Source organism: Lampetra planeri, chromosome 35 (assembly GCF_965212315.1).
Source record: "Lampetra planeri chromosome 35, kcLamPlan1.2.h2, whole genome shotgun sequence".
NCBI classification, from domain to species: domain Eukaryota; kingdom Metazoa; phylum Chordata; class Hyperoartia; order Petromyzontiformes; family Petromyzontidae; genus Lampetra; species Lampetra planeri.
In genome coordinates this window covers 7,603,728-7,621,296 of record NC_136141.1, presented here as the reverse complement: position 1 = coordinate 7,621,296, position 17,569 = coordinate 7,603,728, and the positions used below count along the sequence as shown (strand labels likewise).

General features: G+C 44.2%; 1 protein-coding gene across 4 annotated transcripts in view; it reads right to left on the bottom strand.

The window, feature by feature from the left end:
* LOC144730357 (phosphoinositide 3-kinase regulatory subunit 6-like) overlaps window positions 1-15,994 on the bottom strand; it is a 64,019-nt gene extending 48,025 nt beyond the window's left edge. The window contains exons 1-3 of one of the 4 annotated variants that reach the window (XM_078611120.1): window positions 15,635-15,994; window positions 3,485-3,582; window positions 1,817-1,888 (exon numbers count right to left, since the gene is read on the bottom strand). In XM_078611120.1, the coding sequence (XP_078467246.1) occupies window positions 1,817-1,888; window positions 3,485-3,582; window positions 15,635-15,731 (267 nt within the window). In that variant the 5' untranslated portion in view covers window positions 15,732-15,994. Of the gene's footprint in view, window positions 1-1,816; window positions 1,889-3,484; window positions 3,583-14,899; window positions 15,182-15,634 lie in introns of those variants that run through there. The other 3 variants (XM_078611118.1, XM_078611119.1, XM_078611121.1) reach the window with 3 other exon arrangements.
* Window positions 15,995-17,569: the final 1,575 nt, after the last annotated feature.

Genomic DNA, 17,569 nt, shown 5'->3' with positions numbered 1-17,569 from the left:
TACGTGACTTTGCCGAAAGAACCAAAGAGTATGGATCCTTGCAATCACGAAAACTTCAAATCCAGAAAAAAAATAGCGGCGAAACTTTGTAAAACCACCTTGGAGACCAATCAGGAATGCCACCATTTTGAAGTCTTTGATGACCTCCCAGCCGTACTCGTCATACTTCAAGGCATCCAGCAAGGTCTTGATGCTGTTGTAATCCTATTTGAGGTGCACTGAGTGAGCCAGGGGAAGAGGCGGGTACTTGTTACCATGATGGAGCAGCATGGCTTTGAAGCTCCTGGATGAGCTGTCAATGAAGAGGCGCCACTCATTCTGGTTACAGGCGATTCTGATTGCCTCGAACAGACTGGTCACATTGTAGCAGAAGCAGAGCCGATCTTGACGGGTGAAGGAGCTGCAAAAAGGTTGGTGACGCTTCCTCTGATCTGCGACTTGCACACTTTCATCCAACAAGTTCCACTGCTTGAGCCTAGACGTCAAAAGCTTGGCATTAGACTTGGTGAGACCAAGATCTCTGATCAAGTCGTTGAGGTCTTTTTGGTTGGGTAGTATGGGTTTCTCTACTCAGCTCCACCTCTGAAATTGTCATCTGGATCTACGCCTTCCTCGCTCTCTGACTTGCTGCTCTCTTCTAAAGACGGCTGCTCTCTCTCTCTGGAGGAGTGGGTACGGGGAGCTCATGGCAGTGTGGCACCAGAGCGATGGATGAAGGAAGGCCCGAATACGTGATAGCAGGTGCATTCTTGCCAGTCCGACGTTTGGAAGGGTCCACCATGCAGAAGTAGCAGTTGCTTGAGTGGTCAGTGGGTTCCCGGCAAACTCTTGGATAGCGAACTTCATGGCTCTCTTTTCCCCTCTGTACCATCCTACAAAAATACATTTATTTCACCCATGACTAATGTGTAAGAGATTAATCTTGATTTGAAGCTTTCGTGGCTGCATACTCTTTGGTTCTTTCGGTAAAGTCACGTAGACAGAAAAAATAACAAAAAAATATCGACGTTTCGATCGCAACACAAGCGGTCGTCTTCAGGAAAAGGGGGGTTAGCTTCTAAAGACAACTGCTTATAAAGGTTTGAAATGGGCGTAGCCCAAATGTCAGCAGCCAATGCCAATGCAAGTGGTGGGCAGCGACCGCGGCGGTGGTGGGCTTTCCACCAATCAGAGGGCTGCCAGACAAAAATGAGCATGTCAATGCAAGATCGCCGAGCCTTCGACACGGTGAGTGCGCCAAGGTAGCTGTGTTATTGTGAGAGATTAGCATGTTAATGTGAGATCGGCGAGCATCCTCCATGACGAGCGTGCCAAGGTGGTTATGTTAATGTCAGAGATTAGCATGTTAATGGGAGATTGTGAAGCAGCCGCCTCGAGGATGGCGCACGAGGTAGCTGTGTTAGTGAGAAATGTAATCTGTTAATGTAAAATATCAGAGAGCCGAAAATAACAACTAAAATCGGAAGGTGGTAGGCTGGGAACATCACAGCCAGTTTTGACTTAAACTGGTTAATAACGTCCTTCCAATGATTGCTCAGTTTGTACCCATCTTCTCGATTGAAATGGTGTCTATGTTTATATATCAAATAACCACCATTATTCATTATAAAGTTGAAACTGGAAAGACTATTCATTTGTAAACATATACCTTCTAACCGCGCAGTCTTAAAACCAGTCCTCTTCATTACGTTAAACCCATAATTGAATGCTTTTATCCCAAACTGTTGTCGTTACTTTGTGGCTTGGTTCCCGAAATAGAAGTATACATTTTTTTTTTAAACCCACGACGTTGTCATGTTGCTGGGAGGCGGCTGACCTGTGCGATGGTGCACATCAGCATGAGCATGAGCGGAGCGGCGACCTTGTCCCGCTGGCCATCCTGCTCCACCTGCAATACATGACGGCCGGGTCACACTCGGCAATGGCAAAGACAAAGATCCCCCGTGTAGCCTTAAAAGACTGTTGGGGCAAGTGCTATTAGCGAGCACCTATTAAGGCTGGCACGACACACCAGGAGGTGGCTGGCCAACACCAGGCCCGCCACCTTTATCTCCCTGTGGCACTGGGTACTCATTTGAGGTCGAGTCGACATAGGGGACGCCCAGTTCAGATAATCGTCACTGGTGTTGGCCGTGAGCGAGAATCGAGCGCACACATACACACACGCACGTGTAAAAGCACATCGCTCACATTCACACTTTGCACACCGTCTGTCACCTATGTTAGGAGTAAATGGATCTGTTATGAGTTTCTCGCGGTAGGGAGATAGTCATTATATATTCAGTCAGGGATGTTATGTAAAAACATCACATCCAGATCTTCTTCAGGCACACGTATCGTCAAATATAACCTTTAACGCGTGGAATGGATGCTGCCATGCTGCGATGGTTATCACACTGGGCTTGCAATCTCGAAGTGGCGAGTTCGATGTCATCTCCTGGCGTGACAGTTGAGCGTCAAAAATTAGCTATATACTACTACGCAGAGGTGGGACAAAGTCATTGTTATGCAAGTCCAAGTCGAGTCGCAAGTCATCAAATTCATGACTCGAGTCTGACTCGAGTCCAAGTCACATGACTCGAGTCCACACCTCTGCTACTACGTAAATGTTTTAAGTCTTGAATTATTGCACAGGCACGGGTGCATATCCCTATTGCTGCCTACATGAAAAACAGTGTAACATCTCAAGGGTTGTTGGTCTAATTAGGTTTTAGATTGCAAACCTGTGTGTGGGTCGGAACATGAGTGCATTAACTTTTAATGGGAATATCGTGTCCCTTTGTAGAGTTGGTAAGGGCTGCAAGATAGATTTCAAATTACGTTTTCGTGTTCTAGGGTAGCTCCAGCTATTAGGGAGTTATGGCTTCAAAAGTCGAACATGGCACGCAGACAACCCAAAAAAATGTCAAATCTTTCAATGACCCATGACTTGGAAGCTGTGTGACCTACGAACCTCCAATTTGCAATGTTATGTCTTTACGGTTCCTGCAGCTGTGACAAATGTATTGTATGTGGTCATATTGGAGACCCAGTGATTTTACATTTAAAAAGTTCAACATGCATTGAGTGTTAAATCTATTTGTTTTTCAGGCCTGCACGAATATTTAAGTGAGTGATGGGGTTTTCGCATGTGTCACTGAAATGGTGAGCATGGGTAGCAGTGGTGTAGCTGTTAGCACGCTGCGCTACAAACCCAGCAACCCGGGTTCGATTCCTGCTCATGGCCAACACCAGTGACGATTATCTGAACCGGTCCTGGGCCTGCCCTAGGTCGACTCAGCCTCAAATGAGTAGCTAGTGCAGTGTGTGTAACCATCGCCAATCAGGAGACAAAGGCGGTCGGGCGTGGTGTTGGCTACCCACTCCCTCGTGTGCCATGCCGGACTTCATAGGCACTCGTTAACAGCATTTGCCCCAACAGTCTGTTCCAGGCTATACGGGGGATATTTGTGTTCATCATGGACAAAAAAAAATGTTTTTTTACCTTTTGTAAATGTTCCAAGATGAGAGTGATGAGCATGAGAGAATTTTTTGGACAGTGTTCCAAGTGCTTTTTCAATTTCCACCATATCAGAGGAGCTCCTGAAATGTATGAGAGGAAAAAAAAAGACAACCCACCACATTAGAATTACGCGGTCAACAACAGGACTGGAGAAAAAAACACGCCATACAACTTGTAAATTAATACCAAACAACAAATCCAGACACCACTGCCACATGCTGTGTGCGACATTTTAAACAAACAAGACAATTTGTATTTATATATTCTGTCTCGCTTCCCTCGTCTCTGTCTCTGCCCCCCCCTCCTTCCTATGCCCAACCACTATTCCATTCTTTGTCACTTCTAGCCGCCTTACGCTTGAACAAACTTCCCCTCCACGTCAAACAATCGCACCTCCAGTTCACACGGTTGGCTACGTACGGTGCGAAAGAAGTTCAACATACATTCAGCCTAACTATTTTTCGTTCTTGCCTCAAAACTCACTTATTTTCCCTTGCATACCCCAACTCCCCTTCCTGTCCCATCATTAACTCCATCCCTCTTCGCAATTTCCCTACCCATTCATCGCACCCACTCATCATCAACCACTCATTGCCACTTTCATCATCATCATTTATCTAATGCATCGTTATATTTATCCTTCTCATCAACCCATCTCATCTCATCACGCTGTTTTGCTGTACAATTCCTAATAATCTGTTTAGAGCCTTGTTTAAGGCGACAAATTAAATTAGATAAAAATACGATCTCCAGACACTGTACAAAACCGTGGGTAAATGCATAATCTCTTGGAAAATGGAGGCATATCTTTATACACTCTATATCTGCATATGATTATCTTAGGGAAGCTGCCAGTCTAATTGGTCATCACACGGGATTCGCAATCAAGAGGTCGCCGGTTCGATCGCCCGCCCTGGCAGCTGAAACAACAGTGCAAATTTTTTTTTTGTGTTCATATATTTTTTGTAATATATTTCAATCAGAGCCGGGTGCAGCGCACAAACCATGCCGCGCGGAGGGCATTCGGGGCAGGGGTACAGAAAATCCGTAGTCCCCAGTCCAGAACTTTAAAAAATGTGGGTTTATAGCAGGACGGGGAGTGGTGGGCTCGGGACCACGAGCGGGGGTATCTGCATTTTTACACGCTTTCTATTAACTCATTTTGTCTGTTGTTGTCGTTGTATCCTCAAATCGTGTAACTCAATTTAAACCCACTTCCCAGTGTGGTATCGACTGCAAACTTGATGACAATACTATATTCTATCATAAGAAAAAAGTATTTTTAAACATTCATTTTTATATGTTATGTTTCGGCTTGGGTCTAACTATCCACGCTCAACTGACGTTGGCTGTAAATCACCAAGGTCCCTTACGTTATGGTAAGCCTCGGGGCCACTTCATGGAGTCGTGGAGTTCTGCCATTACTCGTACGGTACATTTCATCAAAGCGTGTTTAAAAAAGAAATATTTTAAATATTACTTATTATACGCTGCACGTTTCTCTCTCTGCCTCTGTGCCACCCAGCCGTGTAAGTGGGGAGCGCTGGTCCGTCGTCGGCAGGTCATGCGCGGTGGGGTAAAGTGTGGGTACTCCCATCCTTCGTCACGATGTTCTGGCCAGCGTGGAAGATTAGGCCGATTATAGTCTGAGGCAGGGGCCGGCAACCAAACTAACAAGAGGAGACATTTTTTTCTAGTTTGGTAAAATAACTTTCAAGGGCCGCAATGCACTGTGGTAAATACGAGACGGTGGGTCCTTAATAAATGAGGTCACGAAGCAGTCGTTAAAGAGCCGCACGCGGCTTCGAAGCTGCAGGTTGCCGACCCCTGGTCTAGAGCTTGAAGGGGCCCCTAAAGCTCCCTCTAGCGGAGGCCCTTCCACCGACAGTGATGAGAGCGAGTCATTACAGCGCTGCCCCTTTACCTTTACATTTGTTCGAATGATGATAATAATCATAAATTAAATTTCGATTTAAAGCTTTCGTGACTGCAGGGATTCATCTTCTTGGTTCTTTCGGTAAAGTCACGTAGAAGGGAAGTAATAAAATAATAAAAATAAAATTATTCTCACGACGTTTCGGCCACAACGCAAGTAGCCGTCCTCAGACGCTGTCGCCTCGACAGACCTGGTTTTCACCTGAGGACGGCTACTTGCGTTGTGGCCGAAACGTCGTGAGAATAATTTTATTATGTTTTATTTTTATCATTTTATAACTTCTCTTCTACGTGACTTTACCGAAAGAACCAAGAAGATGAATCATAAATGACATTAACGAGGGGCAATTCATCGAGGGATCTCAGTGCTCCCATGCACGAAGTTGGTAAATATAAATACTACAGAGTCCACTGTGTCATACGTGGGGAGTGCAGGCCTGCATGCGAAAGAAGACGTAGCATGGTGAGTGAGCTCGCCTTGTCTAACCACTGGTGGGGAGGGCATTCCATGGTCTTGGCGCAGAGGGTCAGCCACTTACTGGGTTAGCTGCAGAAACAAAAAAAATACCCATTGCGTTGTAAGGAGTATCCAGCTCAACAAAGAAGAACTAGATTCCTGTAAAATGGAAATAGTTCCCTTTTGTTGGTGCTCCTAAAATGCAGACACAGGCTGCGGTTTGAAGTTGCAACAACATCGTCCCTTTCTGTTTTCTTGCATCCTCCGGCAACTTCATCTCTCTCTCGCCTCATTTCTCTTCAATACATTCGAGTCTCTGGAGTTTCTCTTTTGTTCGTATTTCTTATGATTATAGTGTGCCTTGGGACACGATAATGGGTGGTAAAGTAAAAGGTGTTATTTTAAGTTTTCTCTTCTGTTTTCTTTCCGTCCATTATTCTTTCGGTTTTGTATCATCAGCATCATTTTAATTTGTGCTAAGTACAGCTATCCCTATCCGTTAGGGATGCCTTCTTCAAAGAACACACATAAAATGAAATGTCAATCGGAATGGCCTTTCCCAATTTATTTAATACAAAAAAGTGAGGGAGCTGTTTCAGTCGTGTCATTCCAGCGCTATTCCTAACCTAAACATATGCACCAATATCATTTGCACAATACAAATAAAAGAATAAAGAACGTAGTCATTAGAATGACTGAATCGTAATTCATCAAATAAATTCACCTTTCCAGGGACCTCACCAAAGGATGTGCATGTTGGCATTCAATAGCTGTCAAGGTGATGTGAAGGACGTTGCGGTTCTGCTGGAGGGGACACCGCGACATTGTGGCGGATGGATGACGACGCAGAGTTCCGCGTGGCTTCATGATCTCATGTGGCGCGTGCCGTGGTGAAATTTGCGTTCATGGGGAAATTCGATTTCGTAAATCGAAAAGTGCCCATAATTTGTCAATTGCGTTTTTGTGTGAAATTTCGTAAAACGAACGCGTTCGTAAATCGAGGGGTAACATGCACTGCAGTTGTACTTGTTGTACACAACCCTCTTTTGAATTTCTGTTTAACATTCTCACATCTTAATCGAGTGTTTCCATGAAAATGTAAAAAGGTGCAGCACTGCGAGATTTGCCTCATGCCATTACATTCGGTGGGCACACCTTGGACGCTCCCACATCTTAAAAAAAAATCTGGCTAGTGTGGAAGAGTAGATACTCCCTCTAGTAGAGGGCCTTCCACCAGCAGTGACGGGAGCAAGCCATTGTAGGGCTGTACCTTTACATTTATATTTTTTACCAATGGAAACTCGGGCATCTGGTGGGCCTTTTGCTTAGGAGGATGTTAGAGTAGCTTGTTCCAACAATCCTTCGTTCGGTCTGTGCCATTCTTCTTCCATCAGTTGGTGAGATGTCAACTACCTCGCTTGGTATACAGGAGGTCGTGGGTTCGAACCCGACCCTGACTCCCGTTGTATATTTGGAGTTTGCGTGTCTCTCTCCCAGTGGTCTCGTGGATTTTTTCTCCAGGTCCTCTGGTTTTCCCCTCCACATTTATAAACACGCGTTTATATTATTGTGGCTGCTATAAATTTTCACGTGATACTCCATTTCGTTAAGCTATCATTGGTGGCCAGGTTGCTTCTGCAAAAATAATAGCTCAGTGGGCTTTATTTGGTAAAATAATAATAATAATTTATTTTTAGTATATTTGTATTGGGTGATTTGTTTACCTTTCCTATACTTTGCACTCCTTTCGTATTTTTGTATTGTTTGTCGTAACTTTCTGACCCGCCCCTACTGGACATCTGTGAAAAAGAGCTTCATAGCTCATCAGATTTATCCAGGATAAATAAAGATTCTGATTAAGTTGCTTGATGGACTTACACCCCTTGTCCACTGGCACATCCAAGCCTTTTGAGTCTTGTTTTTCAATCACCGTGCATCAGAACACATTTTTTTTAAGACGATGAATTTACCTTATACCAGGGTTGGCAAACTGCGGCTCTGGAGCTGCACGCGACTATGAGGACTGCTTCAGGACTTCGTTTATTCAGGACCATCGTCTCGTATTTGCATACATTGCAGATCTTTAAGTATTGATTTTTTTTGCTGTTATTTTGGGTTGCCGACCCCTGCCTTCTTATAACCTCCAGACTGACATTAACTGCGTCAAACGCACGATTTCTCAACTCCAAGCAATGTGCATATTTCACATATCTGACAAGAGGACTGCAGTGTACGGTGTCATGCAATTGTTCAGGAATTGTTCACGATTTAATTCATAACACACGAGGCTGAGTGATATTGGGATACGTTTTGATGTTACCCGAAACTTGTGGTGTTCCGGCTTGCACAGCTTTTTTTTCTGCCATGATGGAGATTCTAATAATTTATAGATGTAACCCTTCGGACTCTTTGAACACCTTCAGACATTGCTCGATTTAGGCTCTACACAGTACTTTGGGGGCAGTAACATAGTCGTCAGCGCACGGCATTGACCATAGCCTGACCTCACAACTTCTTCATCAACACACACTGATTAAGTATCCATAATACAGGGTTTTTGGATTAGATCGCGTAAATATATAAATGTGTCATTAAACCCGCCACAGCTAATTAGTAAGGGTTGTCACGTCAACAGAACATGCCAATTCGTCACTAGTACAGCACACCGGTGTACTTGGAGAGCCAATCCACAACATTCACAATCTGAGTGCGACGTTTCGCCAGTAATTACAACAAAGTGGTTAAGTATGATGAAATGGGGCGCCATGGTGGCGAGATGTTAACTACCTCGCCTGGTATGCAGGAGGTCGTCGGTTCGATCCCGATCCCGACCCTGACGTCTGTATATTTGGAGTTTGCATGTTCTCCCTGTGGTCGTGTGGATTTTTTTCCGGGTCCTCTGGTTTTTATCTCCACATTTAGAAACATGCTTTTAGAGTATTTAGCTGCGACTTCGTTGAGCTATCATTTGTGGCCAGGTCGTTTCTAAAACAGATCTATATAAGCTGAGTGGGCCTTACCTGGTAAAATAAAAATAGCAAAGTAGTAAATAACCCCAATGGAGGGCCTTCATCCAACAGTGCATAAACAAAGGACTGAAAATGATAACACTCTTAGACAATGCTGTTCCATGCTTCATTAATTCAGATGAAGCTGCCTGCAGCTTTAAATTACTGTAATTTAAAACAATGCATTGCATAGAATTATCACTCTACAAGTGTGACCTCACATGGACTATCATCAAGCTCTGTGATTACCTTCCATGCTTCCAATCTAGTGACATTCTAACAACGGCTGAGAGGAAATAAAATGTTTTTTTTGTCAAAGCAGTAAAAAAAACATAGTACATCCACTAAAATTCTAATGCTCTAACATCACAGGCGGAGTTTAACTTTTTTTATATTTGGGGGGTGTAAGGGTTCCCTTTGTCCCTCACATAAGGAATAGTGGGTGCATATAATTAATGTATTTATTTTAAATCTTAATTATAAACTACTGAAAATAAATCCATAAAGGTGTCCAGTTTGGGGAGCATTGCCCCCGCCGTGCCCCCCCCCCCCCCCACAAACTCTGGCTTTGAGTAGCATTATAATAATGGCTGAGAGAAAAAAACATGTTAAAGCAATATAAAGAAAAAAAACCTATATTATGTATGATATTGGTCGCTAAAGCCTACATGTTAAATAGTACATCCACCTCAATTCCAGGCCCATGAGCACAAAACCAACCAGTCACCGCACGAACACAAAATGGTGTCCAGTTTTTTTCTTATTCTAATTTTTTTTCTCAACCTCACCTCCTGAATCGTTCACTGCCCGAATGTGAAAGTTATACAAAGAAAAGGCTCAGTGGCCTTCATCTCAATCGCCGGGGCATGCCAAAATTAAACGATTCCAGGGGAAAAGGAAAAAAAGACAGGAAGATAAGCAAGGATTTACAGGGGTTGCCTAGCAGCGATATATATGGCAATGAGCTAAGTCACATGCACACGATTGGTGCAAACAGCGCGAGAGAGTACTTGGTTCGGTGATAACGAGAACAAATGCAGTCCTAATAGTTTGTGATAAAAGCTCAGTCTCCAGCGGTAAGGCATGGAAGTGGGGGTTTCAGAGCCGAAGCTCACAGGTCTCAGACACTGGGCCCAAAATGGGGCCATCGAGGTTGCAAAGGTCTCAGGTCTCACAGACTCGCAAGGGCTCAATTGGACGCCGAGCAGGAGTCGCAAGCATGTAGGTCGCAGACATCGGTTGAACTGTGCCTTGCGAGCGATGGACCCGCAGATCTTGGCACAAGCCGGACAAGGTGCAGGGTATGCGAGCTGGTAGGGGGCTCGAAGGACTTGGACACGGACTGATTGGGGTTGCACAGATCTCTGGGCTTGAAGATCTTGGGCACAGACTGAATAGGGTTGCATAGATATCTGGGCTTTAAGGTCTTGGGCACGGACTGAGTTGGGATGCAGAGGTGGCAATGTTGCAGGGATTGGGTTGCAACTGGGGATAGGCTCCCAGGTGTCTCCTGTTCCTGGCGCTGTAACAGTGTACTGAGATCTACTCTCAGATATTTCCAGCCACTGACCCTGTCACACTGTGCTGAGATCGATTCTCCTGTGAATTCCGCTCTCTGACACTGTAAGACTGTACTGAGATCTGTTGTCAGACACCGCCAGTCACTTCCACTGGGATACTCAACTGGGATTCACTGGCACTGTAATACTACACCGTAATATACTGTCACTGGTGTTCAAAATCAGTGGCGGCTCCTGCAAAATCTCTCAGGGGGGGCAAATGTTTGGGTGATTGATAAGGATAAGGTCCACTCATGCAATGGATAAATTAACAGCTTAAGCATGTAAAGGCAACTTCATTACTTTAATATTAATGAAAAATAAAGTGACTCTTACAATACATCTCCTTGTTTGTTTCTATACTCACTATTATTACACTGCTTACATCACATTACTCGCTTAATATACTGCTTACTTATACTGAAATTTTGCTCTTCTCTCTTTCAAAGTAGCAAAGTGATCACAGTGCATTCAGACGTTCCTGTCCCATTACATATCTCAGGAATGTCTTGATTCTCTTTAAGGTTGAGAAACACCTCTCAGCTTCAGCAGTTGTCATGGGAGTGGTTATGAGGATGTTCAACAGAGCAACAGTCTCTGAAAAAGTATCCTGGAGGTTGTACTTCAGCAAAACCTGGTACAGCGCCAGTGCACCACAGCAGCCCTTGAATTCTGGACTCTCATAAATGAGAGACAGTTCATTCTTCAGCTTCGCCTTATTTAACATAGGGTATGCCCTGACAGTGATGTTCAGAGCCTCAACAGGGAATGTATGGCGATGCTGTTGAAACATCTCTCCTTGTAGCAGCTTGGCACTTACAAGGTGGTCGGTAAAGGAGAACCTTTCTTTGGTGTGGACCAAGATTGTGTCGCAGACCTGACAAAATAAATACATTTATTTTAGTTATAAAATAAATTCTTTATTATAATATAAATATGGAGATACACAAGGTTTCCATCCCGACAGCAACAATGTATCAGGCAGAATCCATATTTTATATCTCCATATTTTTTCAAAAATTAATGCTATTTGGTCACCCTTTACATCTGTCAATGTGTTTTACAGATATTTAACCAATGAAAAGCATTAAAAAAGCTTGGAAATTATTTTGGGGAAAAAACACGTTTTCTTTCGTTTCCTGAAAAGTAACAGTTATGGACATACAAGGCTTCCGTCCGACAGCGATGTTTGTTACCACCAATCGCTGCACAAGTTAAGGATACGTATGATCACGTAAGCACGTTAGTGCGAGCCCTCCCGGAACCCATAGAGAATGCATTGCAGTGCCTGCAGTTCGAAAAAAAACATATTTGAATGTAAGTCTATGGGAACACTCTGGGCGATTCTCAGCCAGAGTGAAATCGCCCAAAAAGAGGCGGTACCCCACAGAACGTGACATGACGCTGATTGGACTATATCCAGAGGCACAGTGACGGCTAGCGTAACTCTGTGGTTGAATGAGATTGTGAATGTGATTGAAAAAGTCCCTTTCACACTTTGGTGGTGCGTCGCCCAATCGCCCTAATGAAGAAAACGCCCCTGTTCAAAATAACTCACAAACACACATGCATTGATATACTGCTGTGCTGTGCAGTATACCAATGCACGTATGTACACCAGCATGCGATCACTGAGTTGGGCCTGTGGGTGGCTGGCAGAGTTATTAATTAACCGGACTTGGACACCAGTCACGTGGTTAATGGCGACTCGGTTGAAGATTGCTGCGTGTGACACACGTGCTGTTGCATTTTACAGGTGAAGGACCCAATGGTTGTTTTAGATCGTTATAAAAATGTTCTAGACTTCTTCTAGACTTGTTCTCGACTTCAAGCTTGGCTTTGAAATTTTAGTTTGCGATATATTCAATAGGAGGGGTTTTAGCACTATGCACTGTCAAGGATGACGTACTGTAGTTAATACTTGTAATTCTCTAACCCTAATACTGTTTATTTTATAACCATGCCCATGCACCCAGAGTATGACTGCTTGCAATGTTATTGAGAATAGAACACATGTACAGTAGTAAGTTGTACAATGGTGACAAGTACAGTATGTATACTGTGTACATACAGTACAGGTAATGGGTGTAAGATACCGATATAAGTGGATGGTATAGATAGACATACAGCTTGGGAATAGTGAAGTGCAAGGGTTATTGTCAAAGACAAAGATGGATTATCAGTAGTAGAATTGGGTTTAAGAGAAACTGTTATTGATTAACCGGACTGGTACACCAGTCACGTGGTTAATGGCGACTCGCTTGAATATTGCTGTGTGTGACACACGTGCTGTTGCATTTTACAGATTGACCACAATAAATGTGTTTGCCCTCAATTTGGAGCACCTGCCCACGTCCTTCATTTCGAGTGTGCAACACGGATACCTGATGCACAAATGGAAAATTAAAAACTCTCCAATGAACGACTGTGGTCATCCAGAACAGACCGTACATCACATTAAGATCCAATGCCCCAATCCACAAATACAAAGGAGACATCACAGCGATGATCACACTCCGCTGCTCCTCACCGCGCTTATTTGGCTTGACCACCTGAATGCGAAATTGTAGTCGTTGCTCTGTATCTACATCAGCCGTACGAAATAATAAGACTGGCACTTTGTATAAACTTTGTATAAAGTGCAGTCTTCTTCTTTTAGTGTGTCACTAAGCATACGCTCGGCTAAAACACTATCACCGATTTGTACAAATGTAGCACTTCGAGGAGAGGCACTAAACGCCTGAAGGTCTGGACATGTGGGCCATAGAATCCAGGGCCTCGACAGGCAGGGGGCACCACAGATACGGCATTCAGGACATGGAGCGATGAATACGCAGACAAAACACAGAGTTCCTTTTGCACACGTTTCTGAAGTCGAGTAAAGGACAAAGCTGCACGGTGTGTCATCTTTGCACACTTGCTTTAGCAACAAAGAAATACCGCGTTAGTACATGCCCTACTGTAATTGCCAACCGGAGTTGGATTTCTAAAGCCTTTGACAAAGTACGAGCAGAAAACCGTGGATTGAATCATATGGTTATTGTAACTGTATGTGCGCTTTAATACAGAGTACCGCGAATCTCATTTATGTGGGTGTTCTGTAAAAAACGTGATAACCCACGTATTTATTTATTAAAAGATAATCCATGCTCTCAATATGTTGTATTGTATCACCTCCCCACATATGCTCACTCAATTAACTCAATCGGCGACTTTTTTGTATCCACTTAATCTACCTATACAGAGGTCTCCTTTTTTATGAGCATTCCAAACACATTTTTACGGTCTGTCAATTATTGATACATTTTGCAATTTTCTTATTTATTGACAGTGCTCTAGCGAGGCCATGTGACTCAGAACGTCATTGCAATGAGTTTATGGGGCGAGGGGAGGGATGGTGGGAATGGTGTTGCTCTTCTGCAAATTCTGAAGAGAACATGGACAGGGTGAGCATTGTGGATAAGATTGGAAAAAAAACATTGCACTGGGTGGGACGTGTGCACAGCATGGAGGAGGGGACCTTTACCGAGACAGGCGCTGGAACTGTGCAATTTTAAATCTCGATTGAAAACTCATTTCTTTAAGAGATGCTATTTTGTTTAGTTTTTTTGTCCTTCCCCCCGCACCTCCGATTAGCACGGTTGGCTACGTGCGGTGGGAAAGAAGTTAAAGTTAAACTCTCAACAAGAACCTACTCTCTGGGCAAGTGACGTGTGGTTTCTCACGTATTGTCCAGTACACCTCCCGCATTTGTATCCAATTGAGCTACCGCAGCAATCGTTTTAAAACCTATGCAAGGCACATCCTGTTGGTGATATCATCAGAAGATCAAATTATGTTTTAAAACGAGCTGGTGTGACCATGTTGTCCCCTAAAATCCAGAGGCATAGCCACCTATCCTCAAAGAAATCCATTAGCGTGATTAGGTAATTATTTATCTTAATCCAGCCAAAGCACTGCTACTCACCGGTCAGTTAAGATTGTTCTACCCTGTCTTAAAATAAAAAAAAATGTTGATTTATCTTTTATGGTTGCTAACCTAAGGCGAAGTTGTGGCGCAGTGGGTCACTATTTGTGTTTGAGTCTTAAGTCGAAGCTAGCAAAAGCGGCGTGCGGTATCTGAACCGATCCTGGGCCTCCTCCCCCTTCACCAACCTGTCCTTACCAGCGTGGTGAAGTATGCTCAAAACAACCCCCCGTTTCACCGACTGTATGACGTGGGGAAGCCTTAAGTGAAGAGTAGAATGCTGGAGGGTTTAAAATTACGGTAATATTACTTTTTAACTTTAGGCAATGGGATTTCCACATTTTTGACAACGTTAACTGGCTCATATAGACAGAGAAGTGACAGACCAACAGTCACATTTAGGTAAAGTAAAAAAAACCTAAGAATATGAATCCTTGCAGTCACGAAAGCTTCAAATCTAGAATTAGTCACCTTTAGGTTCCAGTTTTTAGCAGGTTGGAGGTGACGGCTCCACGTCGACAGAGAGCCGGGTAAAATCCACTGTGCAGTAAGCACACTGCTCCTCTTCGCAAACATACTCATTGGAGCGTGACAGATATCAGTCTCATTTATATCAACTCATTGGTCAAATAGCTTTCGGACGTGCCATGCCGGGAACTTCTTGACAAACTGAGTTTCCATTCAGTCCCCGATGAAGCTCCCTTTGCGCTGACACGCGGCACGACCCGAAGGCACATCGGACACCATGTGAATGACACGCGGAATGACACGCGGCACAACCGAAGGCACATCAGACAGCATGTGAAGTACATTAGCAAAAAAAGTATAGGTAGCAGTGGCATTGGCCAAATGTATTTTGTACTAATTTCATAAATGCCCAGCAGGCATAATGGGGTTCCAGAGGCATTGTTATAGGAGGTTGTAAAAAGTAGCCTTGCAAATAACGGTGGGCTCGTGGATAACATTGGACCACTGCTGGAGGGTGACGGTCACGCACCACGCAGTGTTTCGTGATTCCCGAATATAGTGAAATCAGCCTTCACCTCTGAAGGTTACCTTACCGTCGCAAAGAGGTATAACGCACGGTGTTAACAATATCTTTTGCATTGCAAGGCTGTTGACGGACACGACACGGAAACCCCAGAATCATTGGCAGACACATTTGCGCCAGATACAACTGCGTTCGCACGGTAAGTATACACGTACCTTCAACAGAAGACGAAGTTTCGATCTCTTCTATAAATTGTAGCAGGGATCTCTGAAGCATATCCTGCACTTTTTCCACTGTTGGCTGGGCCGCCATCCCATCGCTTGTACTGTTAAAAGATTGCAAGTGACCGTGTCACGAGTGATGACATGCGAGGGCTAAACTTTCTCACATGCGTACTTAAAGCTGGAGAACTTGATCCCATCAGCCAGGGCACCTCGTGCGCACACAATAAAAACGACGGACTTTGAGCTCGTCTATTGTTGCCTTTCAACGTCCCTCTCTGACAGGCAAAGGTACACTGCGGGCATTCACATCGGTCACCAAAAAAACAAACGTCTTTACAAAACGTGAAATGACGTTTCACAACTCTGGACATTTATACGACTGCGTTTGGGTTTTTTTTCGTTGTCGTGCTGTGTGTTGATCTCTCCGACGTGGAACTGCTTTATGTGTTTAGTTTGTTGTCCCCCACCCCGCGCGCACCTCCGATTATCACGGTTGGCTACGTACTGCGCGAAAGTCATTCGACGTATGTACGAACGAAACGTCGGGCATCATGCTGAACAACACATAGTACGACACAAAACACATCGGAGAGTCAAGACGTTTGTGATTATAATTTATAAATGGAAAGGTTCCGTTTTTTAAATTGTGTACTACATTAACGGTTTATATGCGTTAAGTCATCAAACCACACATTTATTTCATTGAAACCAGGAAGAAAGATGCCCATTCGAATGCAAGGATACCTGTGCTAAATACACAGCTGAAAGTCAAAACGTTCAAAGTTTACTCAATGCTCAAACAGACACCCGGGTGTGATTGCCAGCATGTTCTGCAAATGGAAGCCAATCTCAATTCGGGGCGAGGCATGGGGGGGGGGAATTCCGTCAAGGCTTAAAGTCGTCATTGCATAGGGAGTGTCACGGTGGCTAGGAGATGTTAACTACCTCGCCTGGTGTACAAGAGGTCGTGGGTTCGATCCCGACCCTGACGCTTGCTGTATATTTGGAGTTTGCATGTCTCTATATTTCTCATTATCATCATCACGGTGGCTAGGAGATGTTAACTACATCGCGTGGTATACAGGAAGTCGTGGGTTCGATCCCCACACTGATGCCTTCTGCTGTATATTTGAAGTTTGCATGTTCTTGTGATCACGTGGATATTTTTCTCCGGGTCCTCCGATTTTTCCCTCCACATTTATAAACGTGCGTTGAGAGTATTTGGCTGCGATACATTTCCGCACGATAAGCCATTCCGTTGAGCTATTATTTGCGGCCAGGTCGCTTCTGAAAAAGAGCTACATAGCTCAGTGGGCCTTACCTGGTAAAACACAAATCGTTTAACTTCGTAGTTTCATTCACGAAAGTCCCCCCGCCCATGGACGGAGGCGCCGACGAATCAGGTTCCAACGCATCTGACGCACACACGCACGTGCACACATGCGCACAGGCGCGTGTGCAAATTTCTCTGGCGAACTGAAAAGTAATTTGGCAACAAACATGCCGCTCCGCTAAACCTTTTGTGACACAGTGGAAAAACAAATCCACTTAAAAAAACTACAAAGCCACAGTCAAATTGCGGGTTGGCGACTGCAGTCACAAAGTAGGCTATTCTTAACTGTCCGTTATGGTTATACGTCTATCTCCTGCCATGCACAACAATAAACAGGGGCAAGTGGTAACTGAACTTAGAAAAATATGTCCGATTAAACTTGTTTTCTCTCTCGCACTTTGAACCGCATCGGCGAAACATTACTCGAGTGCATATTTTGGCTGGAGAATTTGTTTCCGAAAGTAATTATTAATGAGGGATATGCACAAGTGGCAATGAGGTTGGACCATGACAATGTGTGAAAATGTTACCATTCCGACGGGGTTACATCTCAGGTTGTAGGAGGGATTGGTCGGGCGGATTCTGTTGATCCA